Below are 22,316 nucleotides of genomic sequence, written 5' to 3'. Positions count from 1 at the left end.
TGTATTTTTTTGTCTATTAAGCCAGGGGTCTTCAAACTTGGCAACTTTAAGATTGTGGACTTCAACTCCCAGAATTCCTCAACCAGCCAGGGCTGGCTAAGGAATTCTGGGAGTTGAAGTCCACAAGTCTTAATTTTGCCAAGTTTGAAGACCCCTGTATTAAATGCATGCACCCCTCCTGCCAGATACTCTTCTACTTTATTCAGAGTCAAACTGGGACTATTTGTAGAACTACACAATGCTTGTGAAAATTTTAAAACTCATAGCAACCTGCTGTAGGATTTAGCTGCAGGATTAATTCTTGGAGTGGATGACTGAAGCTGTTTTATAATATCCATCTGTAAAGCTTTACTGTTACTACAAAACAAACAAGAAACTGATCCATTTCTCTCTTAGGTTTGAAGGTATTAACAGGCAGACAATATGAATACAGAATGACAGATCCCCAAAGAAGCTATCTTATTTTATTTATTTATTTATTTTAGTTGTTAGAGTTGCATCTTGCCTTTCCACGAGGAGCTCAAGAATGCTTACAGTACATGGGTACCTCCCTTCATTTTATCCTCAAAACAGCAATCCTGTGAGGTAGAGCAGGGATCTCCAATCCCTGGTCCGTGGACCAGTACCGGGCCTTGGCATGCCAGCAAACGGTCTGCACAAACAAGCAAAGCCCCATCTGCGGGATACAGGCAGCACACAAAACCATGCACCCTCTGGTTCATGGAAAAACCTCTCTCCACGGAACCGGTCCCTGATGCCCAAAAGGTTGGGGACTTCTGAGGTAGAAAACATTTTTAAATGTGTCTTGTGAACACAGCCTGCATCCCAGTTTGTAGAGTTGGACTGACGGTCTAAATTCCCATCAGTGAGAGTGAGATCCCATAAGTTGTATCAGAATCAGATTACCCTAAAGCAGGGGTAGGCAACCTTGGCTCTTTTATGACTCGTGGACTTGAACTACCTGAATTGTCTCAGGAATTCTGGGAGTTGAAGTCCACGAGTCATAAAAGAGCTAAGGTTGCCTACCCCTGCCCTAAACCTTCTCTTTGGTAGAGAAGGCGAGGGAGAGGCAGGGAGAAGAGGGAGAGAGATCCTTAGAGAGTTAAAGAGGACTTCTTCCATCATCTCCAACATGATTATGTGTTGTAAATCTTCTAAAAGCAGGGCAAGTCCAGGAAACTGAGGCATAGAACCATTTGCTTCAGGAATTTTTTTGCTTTTGTAGAAATAAGTAAACATGTGCAGAGCCAGGAATTTGCGGCTGTTTTTTTTCCTGTGGTACCAAGTCTCTTTTTATCCTCCTGTATAAAATTGATTGCTGAATTTCATCTATTCCCTTCTTTTTTTTTACTTCTGGAAAATTATAACTCGACAGGAAGGATGATTCTTATCTTGTACTGTGCCACCCTAGTTACAAAACTGTCTGTAACAGCAGAACTGTCTCATAGTTTAGTTATTTACTGAAATATTGATTTATGTCATTTAAGGTAGTTCATATTTAAAACAATAACATTCTTCTTAAGTCACAAGTATTTATTTAAAACCTCTCTTCCTTGCTAACAAAACTTATACAGCAAATTTCATATTAAGAAACAAGTTCTCTGTTCTCAAATTTAGCCTTTGGAAATACCTGACACTAAAAGTAAAAGAAATTGAAAGGGAAAGGGGAAAACTTACATTCCTACTGTTTATAAAAATCACATTCAGTAACTTTACATCAAAGGTAGACAAAGGAATGCCAGTGAACAAGATTATATCCAGGGCTTTTTTTCTCATAGAACGCTCAGAACGGAGTTCCACCACCTTTTTTGGATGGAACCTTGTAGGGTAGGCAAGGCGGGTTGTATGACATGTGTGAGTTCCGGCACCTTTTTCTTTTACAAAAAAAGCACTGATTATATCCATACACTTCTTCTTTCCTGATAGAAACCTTGCCTAGTGTGAGATTTTCTTTTAAACTACTTTTTTAAAATTTAAAAAACATTGGCATGCCTTTGTAGCATTCAGTATATTCTCTATTTTTATGAAGGTGTTTTGATGCCACTTGATCCTTTAAGTAGTATTGGAAGATTAATAGGAAGGATGACTGCAATTGAACGCTTTGTTTGAAAGTAAGTCATCCTCTCCAGAGAAAAGGACACAGGTAAGCTGAGCTCCTGGGCATGGGAAGAGTGCCTGTCTCAAAATTTGCCCCATCATAAACCTTGAAAGTAAGTACAAAGTCATTTAGGACAAAAGGAAGCCAGGGAAGTAAACATGCTTGTCTATTTACTGTCTCTGCTTGAACATCATCACTAATTCAAACTATACAGTTTGGGCCTCTACATTTGGATGGGAAGATTGTGGTTACACAAAATGTTTTTAGTAACTGGAAATGTGCAAAAAAGCCGACAACCGTGACTATAGATTTATTATAAATAATGAATCAAAAATCATTTAATCCTGAAGTTAGGCAAAATGCCAAACAGATTCTATGAGATCACTTACAAAGAAAATACATAACCCAAGCTGTTTGGCCCTTGAAATTTATTCTATTTTTGGTTTGTCATTATTGTTGTTGTTTTTTTTAAGTTAAGGCTGCTCTTACTTTTGTTGCTGTCTAAAAAGAAACAAAGGATAAAACCCACACCATCTGATGTCTCTTGATAAGGCTCCTACAAAAATAAAAACCTATGTATAATGTTGTTTATTATATGTGAAGATATAGATGTAATAGAAGGAAAACACATGTTTGTTTTTCAGAAAGGCCCAACAGAGACTCCACTTCCTCAGGGTCTTGCGGAAGAACAGGATCGAACAATGGCTAATGACCCTCTTTTACCGGTCTACTATAGAGAGCGTCCTCTCGTACTGTATCGTGGTTTGGTATGCTGGTCTGACAGCTGCGGATAGGAAAGTATTACAGAGGGTGGTGAGCACAGCACAAGACATTGTGGGCTGTCCCCTGACACCACTGGATGACATCGCCAGGGCTCGCTGCCTTGGAAGAGTGAGGAAAATTCTCAGGGACGACTCACACCCTGGTCGGTATCTCTTTACTCTCCTTCCATTGGGTAAGAGATATAGGAGTATAGCCAGCCGTACCAACAGGCTGAAGAACAGCTTTTATCCATGGGCTGTTAGGCTCTTGAATGGTTTATAAATCTTATAAACTTTATGTATGATTGACTTGCGAGGCCGGTGTGTTATGCAATTAGCTCACATGGTGTAATAAGATGGAGGGTTTGTTGTCACTGTGAGTTGGGGGTGGGGGTACGAAGGGAGGCTCAGCCAATCTCAATGTATACATGGTTGTACTTTGACAATAAAGGTTCATTCATTCATTTTGTTATGTTGGACAAAGTCTCCTACCGTATAGTGAAGACTGCAGTAGGTTGCTTGGATCATAACTATTCCTCATTTGCAAACAAATTAACATTACATTCATCTATATTCATCAATATATAAGGAATTACATAAGTGTAAGATTTAAACAGAAAGAACTACCTGAAGGACAGCCTTACTGTTCTCTTTTGGGTTATGCACGGGGCACACAGAGAATGAAATTTCTATGAAATCAAAGCAGTACCTTATAATTCTTACTATATTATTTTAAGAATTACCAAAACCACAGTTGGAATATTGCATCCAGTTTAGTCACTACAGTATAAAAAAGATGTTGAGACTGAAGAAAGAGTGCAGAGAACCGCAAAGATGATAAGGGGACTGGAGACTAAAACATACAAAGAACAGTTGCCGGTATTGGGTATGTCTAATCTAGTGAAGAAAAGGACTAGGGATGACATGATAGCAGCGTTCCAATATCTAAGGGACTGCCACAAAGAAGAGAGGGTCACCAAAGCACCTGAAGACAGGACAAGAAGCAATGGATTTAGGGAAAATGGTAGCAGATAGAATTCAAATCATATAAATCATATAGATAAAAGGCAAAATCTGAGGGAAGGATGACTCATATGTATATATGTTAAAAGTGCAAGAAAGTGACCAGCTACATACACACACAGACACACACACAGACACACACACACACACACACACACACACACACGCATCCTGCTCTTAAATGCCATTTTCCCACATGCATTCCTGAACCTAAAAAAAAATTGGAGAAGAAAATAAGATAATCCCTAGTTCTGGAGAACTTTTTATAAGAGGATGAAGTGTTTCCCCTTGTACCATTTGAAACCTTGAGAAATATTACACGTCTTCCTTCAGTATTTAGTCATTTAACTATTTCTTAAAATAAGTCTCCTAAATAGAACCTTATTTAAAGGTTGCATATTTATCAGCTGCATTCTTTGAATGGGCAAAGATGCCATATAAAATCATACGGTAATGCAGTTATGTGAATGACAGTCAAGATTCTTTGGGCTAGCTAGAGTACCGGATCTGGGCTGCAAATGTTTGGATGGGTGCTGCAAAACAGTAAATGTTAGAGTTTAATGTTTTAATTGTTTATAATTCTTTAAAATGATTATCTGAATTGTTCATTGGCTATTTTATTAAGGCATGGGATTATATGTCTCTTAATTGATTTGAGTGTTCGATTATATACTATTTGGTTATGTATGTATGTATGTATGTATTAGTGCAGATCTGGTAGTCTCAATCTCATCATGTTAAAATATAAATAGTGTGATCTACATTGCTAAAGGATAAGCTACACAATATGGTTTAGTATTAAGGGCAACAACAATTTCCTTATTAAATTGCAGCATGTTAAATCAAATCCAAGATCCCAATGGATATGTAAGGATTTAATTCTTACATACAAACTGCAATTCTAACATACTTCTCCAAAACAGTTAATTTGCCTCTGGAAGAAAGCTGCTCTTGATGCAATTGTCATCAGTTCTTCTGCAATAATATGCTGTAATAGTTACAATATCATTCTTAAATTGGGATAATCTGATGCAGTGCAAAGATAAAAATTTGCAGGGTTTTTTGTTCGGATTGTTGGGAAAAGAGGTTAACACCTCAGTGTGATGGGTATTTGAATTGTGCGCTTAATTGTTGTTTAACAATTATAAGTAGAACGACTGTGGCAAAATAAAGCAAAGATAACACCAATAGTAAGTGGTGCCTTGAACAAGCAAGAACTGGTAGGACCATGAAATATACAAAGTAATAGAAAATGAAGAAGCTAAAGTGCTCTGGGACTTTAGAACAGACAGACACCTGCCACCTAACACTCAAGAGTTAACAATTGTCAATAAGAAAGAGAAAAAAACCTGAATAGTGGACACTGTAATATCTGGAGACAGCAGAACAGAAGAGAAAGAACTGAGGAAAATCACAAAATATAAAAACCTGCAAATAGAAGTAGAATGACTGTGGGGAAAAGAAAGTAAATATAATATCAACAGTGATAAGTAGATAGATTGCATCAATAGTTGATGCAATCTCAAAACATCTGGAGCACCTCTTGAAAAACCGTCAGCATTGACAAAATCATCATCAATCAATTGCAAAAGGCAGCTTTATTTGGAACAGCTTAGCTCTTGAGAGGATACCTTTACGATAATCAAACACCCAGGTCCTTGGAAGAACTTGATAGGTGGATAAATGCCAAATCCAGTCTGAACATCTGACTGACTGCGCGACCAATAATCATAATACTAATCAAGCCTACAAAATGAATTCCCATTATAAAATCTCATACTTGGCTGTCATAATCTCAGTGATTTACAGAGACAATAAAATTAATTTGGGAAGATAAATACAAAAGGTCAAATGATTGCTGTCTTGTGTTCTTGATCACAAGCAAGGCTGTATAGTCAAAGAATGGAGAGCTCTGTTTCTATTAATCATTCACAACTTAGTGATTTCTAGATATGACATAGAATTTTCATCATACACAGGTGGAACATGATAGCAATTATAATCCAACACATCTAGAGGGCATCAAATGGGAGGTGAGCAGTTTATACTAGAAAACCAAAGTCCATCTTCAAAGCCATCTATCATATCAGCAAACACTGGAATGAAGAGAAATATGTAGTTCACACAGACCAATAAACAAGTGCACAATTTAAAATACAGAAATAGAAAACCCAAAACTGAAACAATTAATAATGAGAAAAAGATATTCACCAGCTTCTGCCAGCCATAACTATTGCTGGAAACTTGGCAACCTTTCTTACAGAAAGAAGATTGTAATTTCCTGATCAGTAAGGAAAATAAAGCTCCTGATAATTGATGTATGAGTGACAAAACGTGATCCACAGGAGAAGGAAATGGCGACCCACTCTAGTACCCTTGCCAAGAAAACCCCATGGACTAAAAGGCTAAAAGATGAAGCTCAAATACTGTACTTTGGAAACCTAATGAGAAGAGCAGGCTCATTGGAAAAGACTCTGATGTTGGGAAAGACAGAAGACAAAAGGAGAAGGGATGGCAGAGGATGCGATGGTTAGTGCAATTAATGCAACAAACATGAATTTGGGCAAACTCCAGGAGATAGTGGAGGACAGGAGGGCCTGTTATGCTGTGGTCTGTGGGGTTGTGAAGAATTGGACATGACTTAGCAACTGAACAAAAACAAGTTCCAGAAACTATGGGTGGTACAGTAGGCAATATAACAATATATAGGTTACTGACTCAACCTCTGCATCTGAGCAGGAATAATTCACACAAAGTACAACTATATCTTAGGTTACTATAGAGGATTGTGAAAAGTAATCCTGGATGAAAATATCCTTTTCATAATGAATGAGAACTGTCTTTTCACTCCCTTTAATGTTACAAATTCTTTACCTGCAATATTTAACTCCCCCAATTGCTAATGCTACCTTTATTTCCTGTTCTTTCTAACCACACCTCCTGAAGTATAATAATGAAAATAAACTTTAAAAAATACAGTCCTGTGGTGCTTTTCTACTGTCAGGCTACTTACACATTCATAGCACAGCATGAAGATTATTAAAATGCCGTATGTGAGAACCATGCATAGCACAAAGAGATACGAATTGCCATTCCACAGAGATAATGCTATCTAATGACCAAAACAAGCAATGTGCTTTCATTCTAATTCATAGTGCATTTAGAAAGAGCAAAGCATCCAGTAGCTGTTCTTAGCTATTTGATCAGTCAAAGGTAAAGACCTTCTTCTTTGCTTTATCAATTCATTAAAACGTTATCGTGCTTAATAGTAATCTAATTATTCCTATGAATTGGCTACCACCTAGGTGAGTCCTTCCTTCTCATTAGGTGGCCAAAGTATTTGAGTTTCAACTTCAGGATCTGGCCTTCTAAAGAGCAGTCAGGGTTGATCTCCTCTAGGACTGACTGGTTTGATCGCCTTGCGTTCCAAGGGACTCGCAGGAGTCTTCTCTAGCACCATAGTTCAAAAGCCTCAATTCTTTGGCGCTCAGCCTTTTTTATGGTCCAACTTTCACAGCCATACATTGCAACTGGGAAGACCATAGCCTTGACTATACCCACTTTTGTTGGCAGGGTGATGTCTCTGCTTTTTAGTGTACTGTCTAGATTTGCCATGGTTTTCCTCCCCAGAAGCAAGCGTCTTTTAATTTCTTGGCTGCAGTCCCCATCTGCGGTGATCTTGGAGCCCAGGAAAATAAAATCTGTCACTATCTCCATTTCTTCCCCATCTATTTGCCAGGAATTGAGAGGGCCAGATGCCATGATCTTGGTTTTTTTAATGTTACGTTTCAAGTCAACTTTTGCACTGTCCTTCTTCACCCGCAACAAGAGGCTCTTTAGTTCCTCTTCACTTTCTGCCATTACAGTGGTATCATCTGCATATCTTAGATTGTTGATATTTAATTTAATTTAATTTAATTTAATAATATTTGTATACCGCCCTTCTCCCTGAGGACTCAGGGCGGTTCACAGGGCAGAATAAAATACTAAATACAAACGTTAAAAAGAGATTAAATAGTTGCCCATATTAAAACAGTTAAAATAGAATTCTAAAACACCAAGTTAAAAACTAAACCACCAAAAATAAAAAACCCCACCAATCCCCATCAGGCTAGGCCGGCTTGTACAAACAGAAAGGTCTTGAGATCACGACGAAAGGAGCGAAGATCGGGCGCCATCCGGAGCTCTACCGGTAGCTGGTTCCACAGCTCCGGAGCGCCCACAGAGAAGGATCTCCCCCTGGGGGCCACCAATCGACATTCTCTGATCGGTGGCACCCTGAGGAGGCCCTCTCTGTGGGAACGCACAGGGCGCAGGGAGCTTGATGCCGGCAGCAGATGTTCCCTAAGGTACTCCGGCCCCATGCCATGGAGTGCTTTGAACACCGTTACCAGTACCTTGAATCTCACCCGGAAGACAACTGGCAACCAATGCAGCTCACGGAGCAGCGGTGTAACGTGGGAGTATCGGGAGACTCCCAACACAACTCTCGCGGCTGCATTCTGTACCAGTTGGAGCTTCCGGGTGGTCCTCAAGGGCAGCCCCATGTAGAGAGCGTTGCAGTAGTCCAGACGAGAGGACATGAGCGCATGAGTGACCGTGCACAAATCATCCCGGCTAAGATAGGGCCGCAACTGGCGCACCAGGCGAACCTGGGCGAAGGCCCCCCTAGTCACAGCTCCTACATGGTCTTCCAAGGTGAGCCGTGAATCTAGGAGGACTCCCAAGTTGCGAGCCCTATCTACGGGGGGTAATAGTTCACCCCCCATAGCCAGAGGTGGAATATCCGAATAAACCCGGGATGAAGGTATGCAAAGCCACTCAGTCTTGTCGGGGTTGAGTTGAAGTCTGTTCCTCCCCATCCAGACCCGAACCGCCTCCAGGCACCGGGACATCACGTTGAGGGCATCACTGGGGTGGTTTGGGGTCGAAAGGAAAAGTTGGGTATCATCAGCGTACTGATGATACCCAACTCCAAAGCCACGAATGATCTCACCCAGCGGTTTCATGTAGATGTTGAACAGGAGAGGCGAGAGGACCGACCCCTGAGGAACTCCACAAATTTCTCCCGGCAATCTTAATTCCAACTTTTGATTCTAGCCCTGCCTTTCTCATGATATGCTCTGCAAATAGGCAGGGTGACAGTATACAGCCTTGCCAGACTCCTTTCCCAATTTTGAACCAATCAGTGGTTCCGTGTCCATTTCTCACTATTGCTTCTTGACCCACATACAGGTTTCTCAAGAGACAAATAAGATGGCCTGGTACACCCATCTCTTTAAGAACTTGCCACAGTTTGTTGTGATCCACACAATCAAAGGTTTTAGTATAGTCAATGAAGCAGAAGTAGATGTTTTTCTGGAACTCCCTAGCTTTCTCCATGATCCAGCTTATTTTGGCAATTTGATCTCCAGTTCCTCTGCCTCTTTGAAATCCTGCCTGTACTTCTGGTAGTTCTCGATCCACATACTGCTGGAGTCTAGCTTTTAGGGTTTTAAGCATGACTTTACTAGCATGAGAAATGAGTGCAATGGTGCGATAGTTTGAACATTCTTTGGCACTGCCTTTCTTTGGAATTGGAATGTAAACTGATCTTTTCCAATCCTGTGGCCACTGTTGAGTTTTCCAAATTTGCTGGCAAATTGAGTGTAGCACTTTTACTGCACTGTCTTTTAAGATTTTGAATAGCTCAGCTGGAATACTGTCACCTCCACTAGCTTTGTTGTTGCTCAGCTTTTCTAAGGCCCACTTCACTTCACATTCTAGGATGTCTGGCTCGAGGTCAGTGACCACCTCATTGTGATTATCTGGGACGTTAAGCTCATTCTTGTATAGTTCTTCTGTGTAATTTTGCCACCTCTTCTTAATCTCTTCTGCCTCTGTTAGGTCCCTGCCATTTTGGTCCTTTATCATGCCCATTTTTGCATGGAATGTTCCCTTCATCTCTCCAATTTTCTTGAAAAGATCTCTGGTCCTCCCTATTCTATTGTTTTCTTCTATTTCTTTGCACTGTTCATTTAAGAAGGCATTCTTATCTCTTCTAGCTATTCTCTGGAATTCTGCATTCAATTGGGCATATCTTTCTTTTTCTCCCTTGCCTTTCGCTTTCCTCCTTTCCTCAGCTATTTGCAAAGCTTCCTCAGACAGCCATTTTGCTTTCTTGCATTTCTTTTTCTTTGGGATGGTTTTGGTTGCTACCTGTTGTACAATGTCACGAACCTCTGTCCATAGTTCTTCAGGCACTCTGTCTATCAGATCTAATTCCTTAAATCTATTTGTCACCTCTACTGTATATTCAACAGGGATATGATTTAATTCATACCTGAGTGGCCTAGTGCTTTTCCCTACTTTCTTCAGTTTAAGCCTAAACTTTGCAAGGAGAAGCTCATGGTCTGAGCCACAGTCACTCCTGTTCTTGTTTTTACTGACTGTATAGAGCTTTTCCATCTTTGGTTGCATAGCACATAGTCAATCTGATTTCTGTGTTGACCATCTGGTGATGTCCATGTGTAGAGCCGTCTCTTGGGTTGTTGGAAAAGAGTGTTTGCTATGACCATCATATTCTCTTGACAAAATTCTGTCAGCCTGTGCCCTGCTTCATTTTGTACTCCAAGGCCAAACCTGCCTGCTATTCCAGTTATCTTTTAGCTTCCTACTTTAGCATTCCAATCCCCCATGATGACAAGGACATCATTTTTGGTGTTAGTTCTATAAAGTGCTGTAGGGCTTCATAGAACTGGTCAATTTCATCCTCTTCAGCACTGCTGGTTGGGGCATAGACCTGTACTACTGTGATATTGAATGGTTTGCCTTTGATTCGAACTGAGATCATTCTGTCATTTTGGGGATTGTATCCCAGTATTGCTTTTCCAACTTTTTTATTGACTATGAAGGCTACTCCATTTCTTCTGAGGGATTCTTGCCCCCAGTCACTTCATTATTTCTGGCACTACTAGTACTAGCCCTCTGCTCTTCTCCAGTAACATATTGGACGCCTTCCGAACTGAGGGGCTTATCTTCCAGCGTCATATCTTTTTGCCTTTTGGTACTGTCCATGGGGTTTTCATGGCAAAGATACTGGAGTGGGTTGCCATTTCCTTCTCCAGTGTATCACGTTTTGTCAGAACTCTCTGCTATGACCTGTCCGTCTTGGGTGGCCCTGCACGGCATAGCTTTATTGAATTACGCAAGCCCCTTTGCCACGACAAGGCAGTAATCCATGAAGGGGAAAGTTTTATAAACATAATCAAATTGAAAAAATAAAAATAAACAAAAAGAGAAATAAATAAAAATGCTGTATCATGTACATATAGCATTACTACTAGTATGACGATTAAAAAAAATCTGTTTTCAAAAAGTACAGCCTTCCTGGTTCAGTATAAAAGTCTATGTAATCCAACAACATACATGCATTCATACATAGTTCTTGACTATCTAATGCCAGAAACCCTTTAGGAAAAGTGTAGTCATTTTCTTGTGTGATTTCTATTTGATTTTTTTAAAAAAAAAACTTCAACAACTGCTTAGAGATTTCACTCTGCATTAAAAATAAAAGGCTTCATCCTCCCACTCTGATGTTCTCTCTACAACTAATAGAAACAGAATATAAAACATGAGAAACCTTTTTAAAAGTTCTCTCTCAACTTCTGTTTTAATACGCAGAAAATAGTGGCCATGTGTCTCACATCGTCACATGCAAAAAACAACGTGTACATAGGCTATGATCAGCATGCTTTGTTCTTACATAAAAAAAGCTTTTAGGAAAAAAGTTTTTTGGAATTTTAGAAGAAATTTACTGTCTTAATTGAATCACTGTAGGAACTAATTTTATAGTATTTTGGGGAAAGTCTTTAAAATTCATTGAATGATATATATCTTTCAACTACATTGGACCTCAACAACATCCTCATTCCCTCAATTTGATTATGGAAGGACAAAGAGGTTGAAGAAAAGGTACCCTAGATCAGAGGTCCCCAACCTTTAGGGCACCAGGGAGCAGTTCCACGGAGAAAGGTATTTCGGTGGACCAGAGAATGAGTGGTTTTGCCTGCATCCCATGGATGGGGCTTTGCTTATTTGTGCAGACTGGTTGCTGGCATGCCGTGGCCCAGTACCGGTCCATGGACTGGGGGTTGGGGACCCCTGCCGTATATAATAATTAATAGATAAACCTATTAATGGTTTACCAGCCATGTGTAGATAGCAGTATTTCTAGGACAACTGGCAGAAACAAGAAAAATCCTGCTAATTATTGTAATAAAAGGCATGTTGACCTAGGTGGAATTTGCTAAATTCAACAGAACCAATCATAACATCAATAGAAAAGTTAGTTTCTTTTCAGACATTAACCCAAACAAAGTGCCTTTACCCATATAAGCACCAGGCATCCAAATGGCCCATCCCAAATATTTTCTGTTTTTGAACAACTGAATTTGAGTGGCACTTTCGGCTAAGCAACACAATTTGAGTGGTTCTACTGATGTGCCCTTAAATGCCAACAAAAGACATGTGGAATAGGGATGTAACAATAGAAAAGAATAGGGAGGTATACAGAATAGGAAGGCATCATCAACATCTGTTACAACTGTAGTCCCATTACTCATTCCCTTCCCTATATTTCTCTTTTCTCCACTGTATAGCAATTCAAAATTGTGGCAAGAACTGTTCCTGTCCTACTCACTTCTTCATGTCATGAAAGCTGCCAGCGAGGCTGCCAGCAACAGCTGCCTCTCTCAGGTTGTGCCTCTTTCTACATAACTTCTTCCCTGAAAACCAATATATCTGAAGGGAGGCAGTGCTCAAAATCTCATACCATCCCTAGATGATGTACTCAACAGTGATAAACCTGCATGTAGAATGACCCAGTGAGAACACAAAGGGCTATGAGTTGCATGTACTGAAGAAAAACATTTCCATGTGATTAGCCGTAGAGCTTTCTACCAGAAGTAGTCAGTGCTACCAGTAAAATACTTAAGGAAGAGCTGCTGTGGTACCAATGCAGGCTTCCTGGAAAATATGCTGTATAGACTTAATAATGGATGGTAGATGAGACAGAGGATGGGATAAGGCAGGGGAGAAAAAAGAAAATGGGGAATATAATGGGCAAAAAAAAGGAAGAATAGCATCAGTTCCGTGTATGTTTGGTCCCAGCCTTGCCCGCTGTTGCCAAGTTTTCTCATAAACAAATGGTCCCTTCAGGCTAATAGAGTACTCATTCACATAATTCCATAAGTAAAAATTATTCTGCCCTTGAAAGGATTGCCTTGATAGTCTTCAGCAAAATATTTTGTCCTGAACATAAAATACATGCCTTGTGATCAGAAAGATCTTTGCTTTACAATTTAATAAATCTTTTCTTTCATATGTTTACTTGTGCTGTGAAAATAACATTGGCAAAAATTGATCCAGTGCTATTAATTGCTAATGAAAAATAGAGTCATAAAGGTCACAGCTCAACATTTTTCAACATGGTATGTCACCCTGTTCATTATAACTAGTTAGTGGTAATCTCTTATGTGAATATTGTGTAGGCTTATTAATATGCATAGTATAGGTATCTGTTGATTAGGAAATGTTATTTGACAGCTAATATATCAGTATGTTAATGAACAACTCTGCTGTTTTGTATCTTTTAATATCATTGAGTAACTATGCTGCTTGACCTACAAAATGTAGATCAAATATTACATTTGCATTTCATACATTCTTTGTTTTTAGGCTGCTAATATTTGATATGCAAAATCAAACTATTGCATATATAAACAAAGATGATGCTTCAGTGTATTTTAAAACGTTTGAGTGCACCAAGTAAAGAAAATAACAAGGGAATTCTGGGATATAGTAACAGTTGGGACTATACACTAGGACACTATACCCATAAGAAATTATTTGAAAGAGGTGTTTTAGACTTCACATAAGCCTCTTGTTTTTTTTCAGGCTTTCAAACATGCCTCTCCTCTAAGGAATCCACTTTCAAACCATTCATAACCGTAATATGAAATCCATCCTTGCATTTATTACTTATTTTAGAAAATTCTTTAGAATTTAGTACTTATTTTCTAAAATTTCTTTAGGAAATGCCATGGATTTCCACATATTTAATTTATTATTATTAATTTAATTTATTAATATTTCTATACCGCCCTTCTCCCGAAGGACTCAGGGCGGTGAACAGGGCAAGAATAAAAAACACAGCATTACAAAAGTTAAAAAATGATTAAATACATGCCCACTAAAAAACAATTAATACATAGTAAAACCCCAATAAAATACAGTAAAATCCCCACCAATCCCCCATCAGGCCAGGCCGGCTTGTTCGAACAAGTATGTTTTTAGATCGCGGCGAAAGGAGCGAAGATCGGTTTTAAAGTGTGACATCACATGGCCATGTTGCTTAGCAACAACCATTCCAGCACTTCCCCATTGCCCTTGTTAAGTGAATCATTACAGGTTGTTAAACGAGGATGCCACATGGCTGTGATTTGCAACCTCTTGCTGCCTTCACCACTGACTGCTTCTTGGAAGCCAACAGAGAAGGTTGCAAACAGTGATTACGTGACTGTGGGACACTGCAATTACCATGGGGGGGCTACAACATCTGGAACTTTGAGGACTGTTTATGAGCACCACTTGTACAAAGTTGTTGCAAGTTTGGACAGTAGCTGAACAAGTGGTTGTTAAATGAAGACCACCTGTATAAGCATCAAGGATTGGAGTGTTTCAATAAGTCAATGCAGTATAGTAAATGAAATATATGTAATATAGTATCTGCCTATTTTCTTTCCCCAGTCACATTCAACAAATCCAGCATTTGGTCACTAAACCTCACTTACTCTGTTCTATCTCTATTATAACATAGCAGCTCTTTTTCTATTTCATGGGTGAAAATAAACAATTCTTCTTGACTATAAACACTTCTACAGACATATATTGTATGTCTATATAGAAAAAAATTAATAAATAGAATAAAAAATAGAATATAGAATAAATTTAATCAACCCACTAGGAATGGAAGAAGTAAATTACTTATTAATTCAGGATCTAAATAGACAAATGGTCTATGATACAATAAGCCCAGTTCATACTATAACTTCCTTGTTTGGTAAACTAGCATATAAACCAACTATGATTGGCAGGCAGTTCCTCTGTACTTACTTTACTGTCTTCTTCAAATAAGCAAGCATATGAGCCAGAAAGCCACCTGCAATCATAGCTGTTATGACATTTCTTTTTCTTGAACTGCAAAAATGAGAATCATTGGGTTTCTGCATATGTTTGCATATATGAATATTTTAAGAAGTGCAGAGCTATCAGTTTAAACATTTAATATTTAATGGTTTATTGTCCACTTATACTTAGAACCCTTCACAAACTAGAATAAAGCTTACATATGTTGGAAGAAGCTTTTAATATATTTTTCAAAAAGCTTAAAACAGAAATTGGAAAAATTAAATCACTTCTACCAATACTAAGATTAATTCATTTTGACATCAGGGGACTAATCATTGTTATCATTTATTATTGATTAAATTCCACTAGACACTATAGATAAATAAATAAAGTCCCTGCCTGCTCTTCCATTTGCTGTCTAAAGCAATTAACTACAGTAATGCTACTATCTCATTTAAAAGTAACAACAAAAATGCAGGGAATATGACTCTATAATGAGGGAGCAAAATATTTCAGTTTTGCTGATTGCTTAGCATCAGCATCACTGAAGAATCTAAGAATGTTTTTCAAAGCAGACTGTAAAATAAATGTGGGCATTTCTAAAAACAGTGGCTCCCTTGGTCATTTGCAATTGGACAGCAAGGCACTGAATGTTTTTCTGACTGTAAGAATATGTAAAAAGCACTTCCATTGGTAAAAATATCCAAATTTTCTTGTGGATTGTCCCAGATAGGGATTTTACAAGTTTTCTTTTGCATACACCTGTATTTCATTACAGGTAAGTGAGAACTGTGGCTGATATGTGCTTTGCAGGGTTTTTCTCCACAATGAAACAGTTTTCAAGTTTGAAGTGCTACTTAAACATAAACAGAGCTTAAAGAACAGGTGCAGCTGTGTTACTTTCTTGAAATATTACACCAAGGGTGGTAATCTCCTGTCTAGCCATCTAATAATTCTTCTGTGATGGCTCACCTAATCTCCTACTTCTGAAAAAAACCTTATGCGTGTCCTAAAATCTCCTATCTCAAGGTCTCACTCCATTTTTAATGTCGTTCTCATGTTCTCTGCTTCTTAGGTCCTAAGAGCTTTTAAAATAGCTACTACTGTCATATTAAAGCATCCTCACTGCCATAGAAATTGGCATGCACTGTATATGGAAGAACTGTTTGAGAGAGGTCAGCCAAAACTGCTACCTATCAGGTATAACCTCTTTTTTTTCTCCAGCTGATGCGTGCGTGAAAGAGGGGCAGAGGAAGAGATTAAAGAGAGTAAGTGTAGAAGGAACTTCACTGGAGTGTCCCTATTTAACTTTGCACCATGGTCATATCTACTGTAATGGGCTAACTTGCAATCAGATCAAGCCCAATGTTATTTAGTTTGCATACCCTCAGAATTGTGCAGGTTTGAGCAGACTTCAGAGCTAAGCGGAATCAAGCTATGCATTATGTAGAAAAGAAAGTCTTTCTGTACACAGTCCATTGATTATCCTCTGGTATTTATATCACACAGGTAGTTGGTTCTGCAAGAGAATACATTTTCCTCTTCCCTGTTTCAGAGAAGTCAAGGTGAAAACTGACCTTCATACATGGATTCTTGTGAAAACGGTTCTGCCTTCAATTGCTTCAGTAAGCTTTCCTACACCGTCAGCACTATTGAAAAGTGTTTCTTTTATACAAGATGCCCTGTGACCTAAGAGAATCCCTACCGTTGTCCAATCTAAAAGCAATAGACAAAATGAAAATGTCACTTTCTTAGCAAGGGCAAAGCACCATGCAAAAAGATAAAGCTTTCCTTCAACAAGGGCATTAATTCAGTTTTCTGTAGTGGGCTGAGGTAAGATGGGAAAAGCAAAGAGATAAGGCTGGGATAAGACTAAAAGAATGATTTGTCTCTATAAATATTCAAGGTATCCTGGAAAAAGCAGTACCTGTGCTAATTTATCTGCTATATTAATTCTTATACTTTATTGTCACAGTGGGATATAACTCAGATTCTTATGCAGAAGATCACACATCCCAGTTCTAGATGAAATAGGCAGCACACAATCCTAATAAATAAATAAACTCTAGGTCTCCAATATCTCTCTATGTAAGGGGAAAAGACTACTGTTTGAAATGCTGAAGAGAGAGAGTTAGTTAATACAGACAGAATTTAAAAAGGTAGACTGATTATCTGATCTAGACAAAGACAACATCCAGGTTCCTATGCATTTTTACTTTTAGGTAAGATATCCTGCCAAAATATTTCAAGAAGGAAATATTTATATAATAATAAAAATAAATATATGTTTTAACACAGTGCAAATTCATTTTTTAAAAAGATGGGAAATTTTGCCTGTATACTGACATATCACTCGTTTTTATCACTATTTATAAATATCGTCAGTCAAGAAATGATATTGTTGAACATAGATTCTAAAACAAGTGTTATTGCTTTATTTACTTTCCTGCCTGCCTTACTTGATTATTACAGATAGCATAACTGATCAAGTCACCTTTATCAGCCTGACGTATTCCATTTTACAATGAAAGACTCTTCAAAGTAGGGCATGTTCAGCTAATAAGTGTGTTTCCAGATGTATATATTGCATATTTTTAAGAATACACAAAAAAACAACTTTGCTGACAAATCTTAAAAACACTATTTGTAAATCAGAATTCTAGTAATTAAGATGAAGCCTTCAGTATTCAATAGGAATGAATACATAGCACCTTGTGCAATTTTTTTCCTTAGAGAATAAAAAAACTGTATTACTTGTATTTAATTCTATGTTACTGTAGCCATACTATAAGACTACAAAGTAGGATGTCACTACTTGATACTATAATTGTTATAATTACTATTATTGCCAGGATTCAGCTTAACACTATAATAATTTTTATTTAGGTATATGTAATATATACATACTATATATACAATATATAGTAATATATAGTAATATATAGTAGAAGAAGGAAGCTAAAGCCTGATGATGACGGATGGGATTCCGTCGAAACGTTGCGCCTACACCTTTAGTTCTACGCGGGGAAAAACCCGAAAAACCAAGGATCCACATACAGGCACCCGCGAAAACCTCAGAAAACTAATATATAGTAATATATACATACATAATATATACAAGGGACGCGGTGGCTCAGTGGGTTAGGACGCTGAGCTTGTCGATCAGAAGGTCAGCAGTTTGGCGGGTCGAATCCCGAGTGCCGCATAACAGAGTGAGCACCTGTTACTTGTCCCAGCTTCTGCCAACCTAGCAGTTCGAAAGCACGTAAAAATGCAAGTAGAAAAATAGGGACCACTATGGTGGGGAGGTAACAGTGTTCCGTGTGCCTTTGGCATCTAGTCATGCCGGCCACATGACCACGGAGACGTCCTCGGACAAACGCTGGCTTTGAAACGGAGATGAGCACCGGCCCCTAGAGTTGGAAATGACTGGCACGCATGTGCGGGGGAACCTTTACCTTTACTTTACCTTTAATATATATTACTATATTAGTAATATAGAAGACTTAGTGAATATTTGCAGATCTTTTGCCCTGTTCATTGGAACAAATATGTGCACCTTCTCCATGTTAGGTTTGTGCATTCATCAACATAGTCATGGTTATAAAGCACACATTTGTTTGACATTCAGAAAAAGCTTATTAATATGTGCAGTCTAGGATATAAATGCAGGGCAAATGTGCTTCTGTAATCTCCGCATGATGAATTTTAAAATATTTTTGAAAATACATTGAGAGTGTTTAAAAAATGAAGATGTAGAATAATTTCTGCTGTCTCTCACATTAGCATACTAGGCCAAGTCCAATTGATCCTTAGGTTAGGTGTTTGGTGGATACGAAAATAACAAGTCTAAATCTTGGAAGATCATGAAATGTTCATTAAAAAGTCAGATATGACCCTTAAAGACAATATGACCTTTTCCAGCCCACTAAATTGCCACTCATATATCCATGGACTACAATGAACCTATGGGAAAACAGAGCTGAAGACAGTCCAGGATGGACAAGAAAGTTTGAGTAGAGGAAACTAGAGAAACACAGTATAACAACTGTAAACTATTTGTAAATAGAATTCTTTATTGGCCAAGTGTGATTGGACCCACAAGGAATTTGTCTCCAGTGCATAAGCTCTCACTGTATATACAAGCAACAAGTGATAAATCATGATTATAATCATAAAAATACATTCATCATAAATTGGGAATTCCAGTACTTAAGGTGAATGTGAAACCCTGGGTATTCTAAAGGAATGGATACAGAGCACCTTGTGCAAACTGGACTGGGTCATGTGAGGAACTATCTCTTCCCAACTGCATCTATCTGTCCAGTCTAAGACATATAGGCTCATGCTCCAGGTCCCGTCAACTAAGAGTGTCACCTGGTGAGACCTAGGAGGAAAGCCTAGAATGATCGTTCTCCCAGAGATTAGATTGGCCCCATTCCTGTTGGCCTTTCATATGATCCTGAGATACTGTCCAGTAGTTGCATTGGATGTTATTGTTAGATATGATTGCCTTGGCTATGAATTTTTATGATTTTAATATACATTTATATTGTTTTCTTGTTTTTTAAGTTGTTGTATTGGTGTTTTGTATTTATATTTGTTTTAATTGTTACTAAGTCAGCCAGAATGATAACAAACAAACAGCAAAGGACAGTTGAGGGTTGAAAATAGAAACAAACAGAAGACTGAGTTAGTGAGTATCTACATAAGTGAATGGAAAGCTAACTTCACTGATAGCGTTACAGATAGTCCTTGTTTAACAATTGCCTTGTTTAGCGACTACTTGTAGTTATGATGGTAATGAAAAATTAACTTTGCAACCAATCCTTGTATTGGAACATTGAAGTTAGGTCGTAAGCACCTTTGTGGTTTCACTTAGTGAACATCTCACTTAACAATCAAATTGCTGGTCCCAGTTATGGTTGTCAAACAAGAACTATCTATACTTTGTGCCTTAAGTAGCATCGCTGAAAACTCGGGTGAGGATTAAATTAATTCACATGTGTTATGTGTTAAAACCACAACAGACCAATCAATTTAAAATGACTGAGCACCGTTAGATTAGCTGACAGGGACTGAAAGAAAAAAGCAGACAATCACTAGGTGGGCAGCAAAATGTTATAGCTTTCTGGGTCTCTTTCCTGATACCTAGTCATTGTCTGGATTTTTGCATCTTAGATATGATAGTTCTGTCAAAACTGATTTCCAAATATACTTTATATAGTATATGGATGAGTAATGCCAAACCACTGCTTCCTATTAGATGCTCCCTACCACACAGAATGCTTGGATTAGAGACACAAGCAAACCAGAATTTCTGATGATGGAATTTCTCCTTGCAAAATTTTCACTCATCCGTTGTCAAGATGATAGAACACTGTGGTATCACTGAATAGTTAAGGGTCACTGAGAATAGGTTGTTTAAAGGGAGATTGTGTATGACAAATATGCTGAATTTCTTGACTACACCTCTACATTGGTGGAAGAGCTGACATAATTTATCTTGAGTTCTCAAGAAAAAATTATACTGTTTCACACACACACACACACACACACACACACCTGATTTACAATGAAAGAAAGCATGACATTGAGGAAAAGGCTAAGCAGAATGCACTGTGCACTGTAAATCATCTCGCAAAATGAAGCAACTGAAGCTGCTTGGGGGAAAAAAGTACTTCAAGGTCTGAGCACAAATATGTATTATATCGCAAAGATTCATCCACTGATGTTTGATTTCAAATACTGCTCTTTCAGGGGAGAAAACATGGAATTACTGCATTTGTGTATTTCAAATATAGAAACAATTGAGAATACTATGATCTTTACCGGAAAACAATTGAGGGCTATTGATGAAACATGTAGCCTGATACATCACAACACATGTTTTGTTACCTTTGTGTCATTATAGTTTGCAGTAGGCATTTATGCTATTTTCTAATACAAAAAATAGCAACTTTTTCTGTAAAATTTAGAGGTCTGTGCTCACTCTTTTTAACTGAAATATGTTACCATTTCCAGGAAACTCTATGTATAGTACTTGTTTAAGCAGACAACAGAGTGTTAGTCAGACAGGCAGTGTTATGGATGGAAAATAACTATATCATGAAAAATGTGGTATTTGTGCACATTTGCACATGTGATGCAAATATAGCCTCATTAGCATCTTGAATTTTCTTGAAAGTATAGCCAATATTTTCATAGAGAGATAAATTCAAAACACCATCATGAATTCTCATTCAGTAGTCACATGAAACAAATAGAAGAACTTAGTAATGTTAAAAATAAGTTAGGTAAAGGTGCTGCAGAAATCTATTGAAATTAAGAGATTAATTATAATTATCTCTGAGGGGTCCTTGGTACTTTCGGAGAGTGGTTGTTTTCTTGCAGACATTTCATTAACCAAACTAGGTAATGTCATCAGTGCTGGTAAGGAGTGGGGTTTGTGTTCAGTTTATATTCAGGTGGCTTGTGCTGTTATTGTTGTTGCGACTGGTCTGGTAGGTTCTTTGACTGCATTGTTTACTGTTAGCTTGTTTGGCATTTATTGACTGGGGCATTATTTACTTAATTATTAGTCTGATCTTCACCAATTCTACGTGGGACAAATATCACGTCAATTAAAAACCAGGATCCATGAACACTGGCTGGTAATCAAATGCACGATCCCAAATCCTTAATCTCTATCCACACTGACACCAAACAGTACCAGTTCGATTGGTACTGGCCATGCTACCACCTGCCATGCTCATGAGTTCATCGAAGCCGGGCACTCCACAAGCAATTCCATCAACAGACATGTCGACCTACAACCAGCCTACAAACCCCTCAGAAACCATTAACAGACATGTCAACCTACAACCAGCCTACAAACCCCTCAGAATCCAAATCAACCACACAGCCAACCAGAGAAAGCACCAAGTTTCAACCAACCCCCGCGAGCCCCACCTGTTGTGATTCATCGTCAGCCTGTGGATTCGGCAGCTGAGTTGGACAATTCTGAAGAGGAGGAGGAGGAGGAGGGTTTTGGAGAGCCTTTGGTGTCAGAGGAAGGTTCTGAGACACCGCAGAACTCTCAGCCTGGCCCCTCCCATCTTGTTCCTCCTCAGACCCAGCTGTGTGAGCCTGAAAGATTGGAAGAAGACGATCCACAGCTGGCTCTGTTCAGGGACGCTAGGAGTAGGAGGCAATCTAGCAGAACTGAGCAAAGGAAAGCAATGAGGCAACTCGGGAGAAGGCAATGAGAAGCCATGCCTTGAGAC

At 38.5% G+C, this 22,316-nt stretch overlaps 1 protein-coding gene across 1 annotated transcript in view; it reads right to left on the bottom strand.

Moving 5' to 3' along the window:
* Nucleotides 1-22,316, bottom strand: part of ST6GALNAC3 (ST6 N-acetylgalactosaminide alpha-2,6-sialyltransferase 3) — a 347,784-nt gene that overhangs the window by 141,188 nt on the left and 184,280 nt on the right. The window contains exons 1-2 of the mRNA XM_081324950.1: nucleotides 16,629-16,848; nucleotides 15,037-15,120 (exon numbers count right to left, since the gene is read on the bottom strand). Of these exons, the coding sequence (XP_081181076.1) occupies nucleotides 15,037-15,120; nucleotides 16,629-16,634 (90 nt within the window). The 5' untranslated portion in view covers nucleotides 16,635-16,848. Of the gene's footprint in view, nucleotides 1-15,036; nucleotides 15,121-16,628 lie in introns of the transcript that reaches the window.

The sequence above is a fragment of the Vipera berus genome (assembly GCF_964194415.1).
Source record: "Vipera berus genome assembly, chromosome: 3".
NCBI lineage: Eukaryota > Metazoa > Chordata > Lepidosauria > Squamata > Viperidae > Vipera > Vipera berus.
Note: the sequence above shows the minus strand (reverse complement) of the source record. Positions and strands in the feature narration are given on the sequence as shown.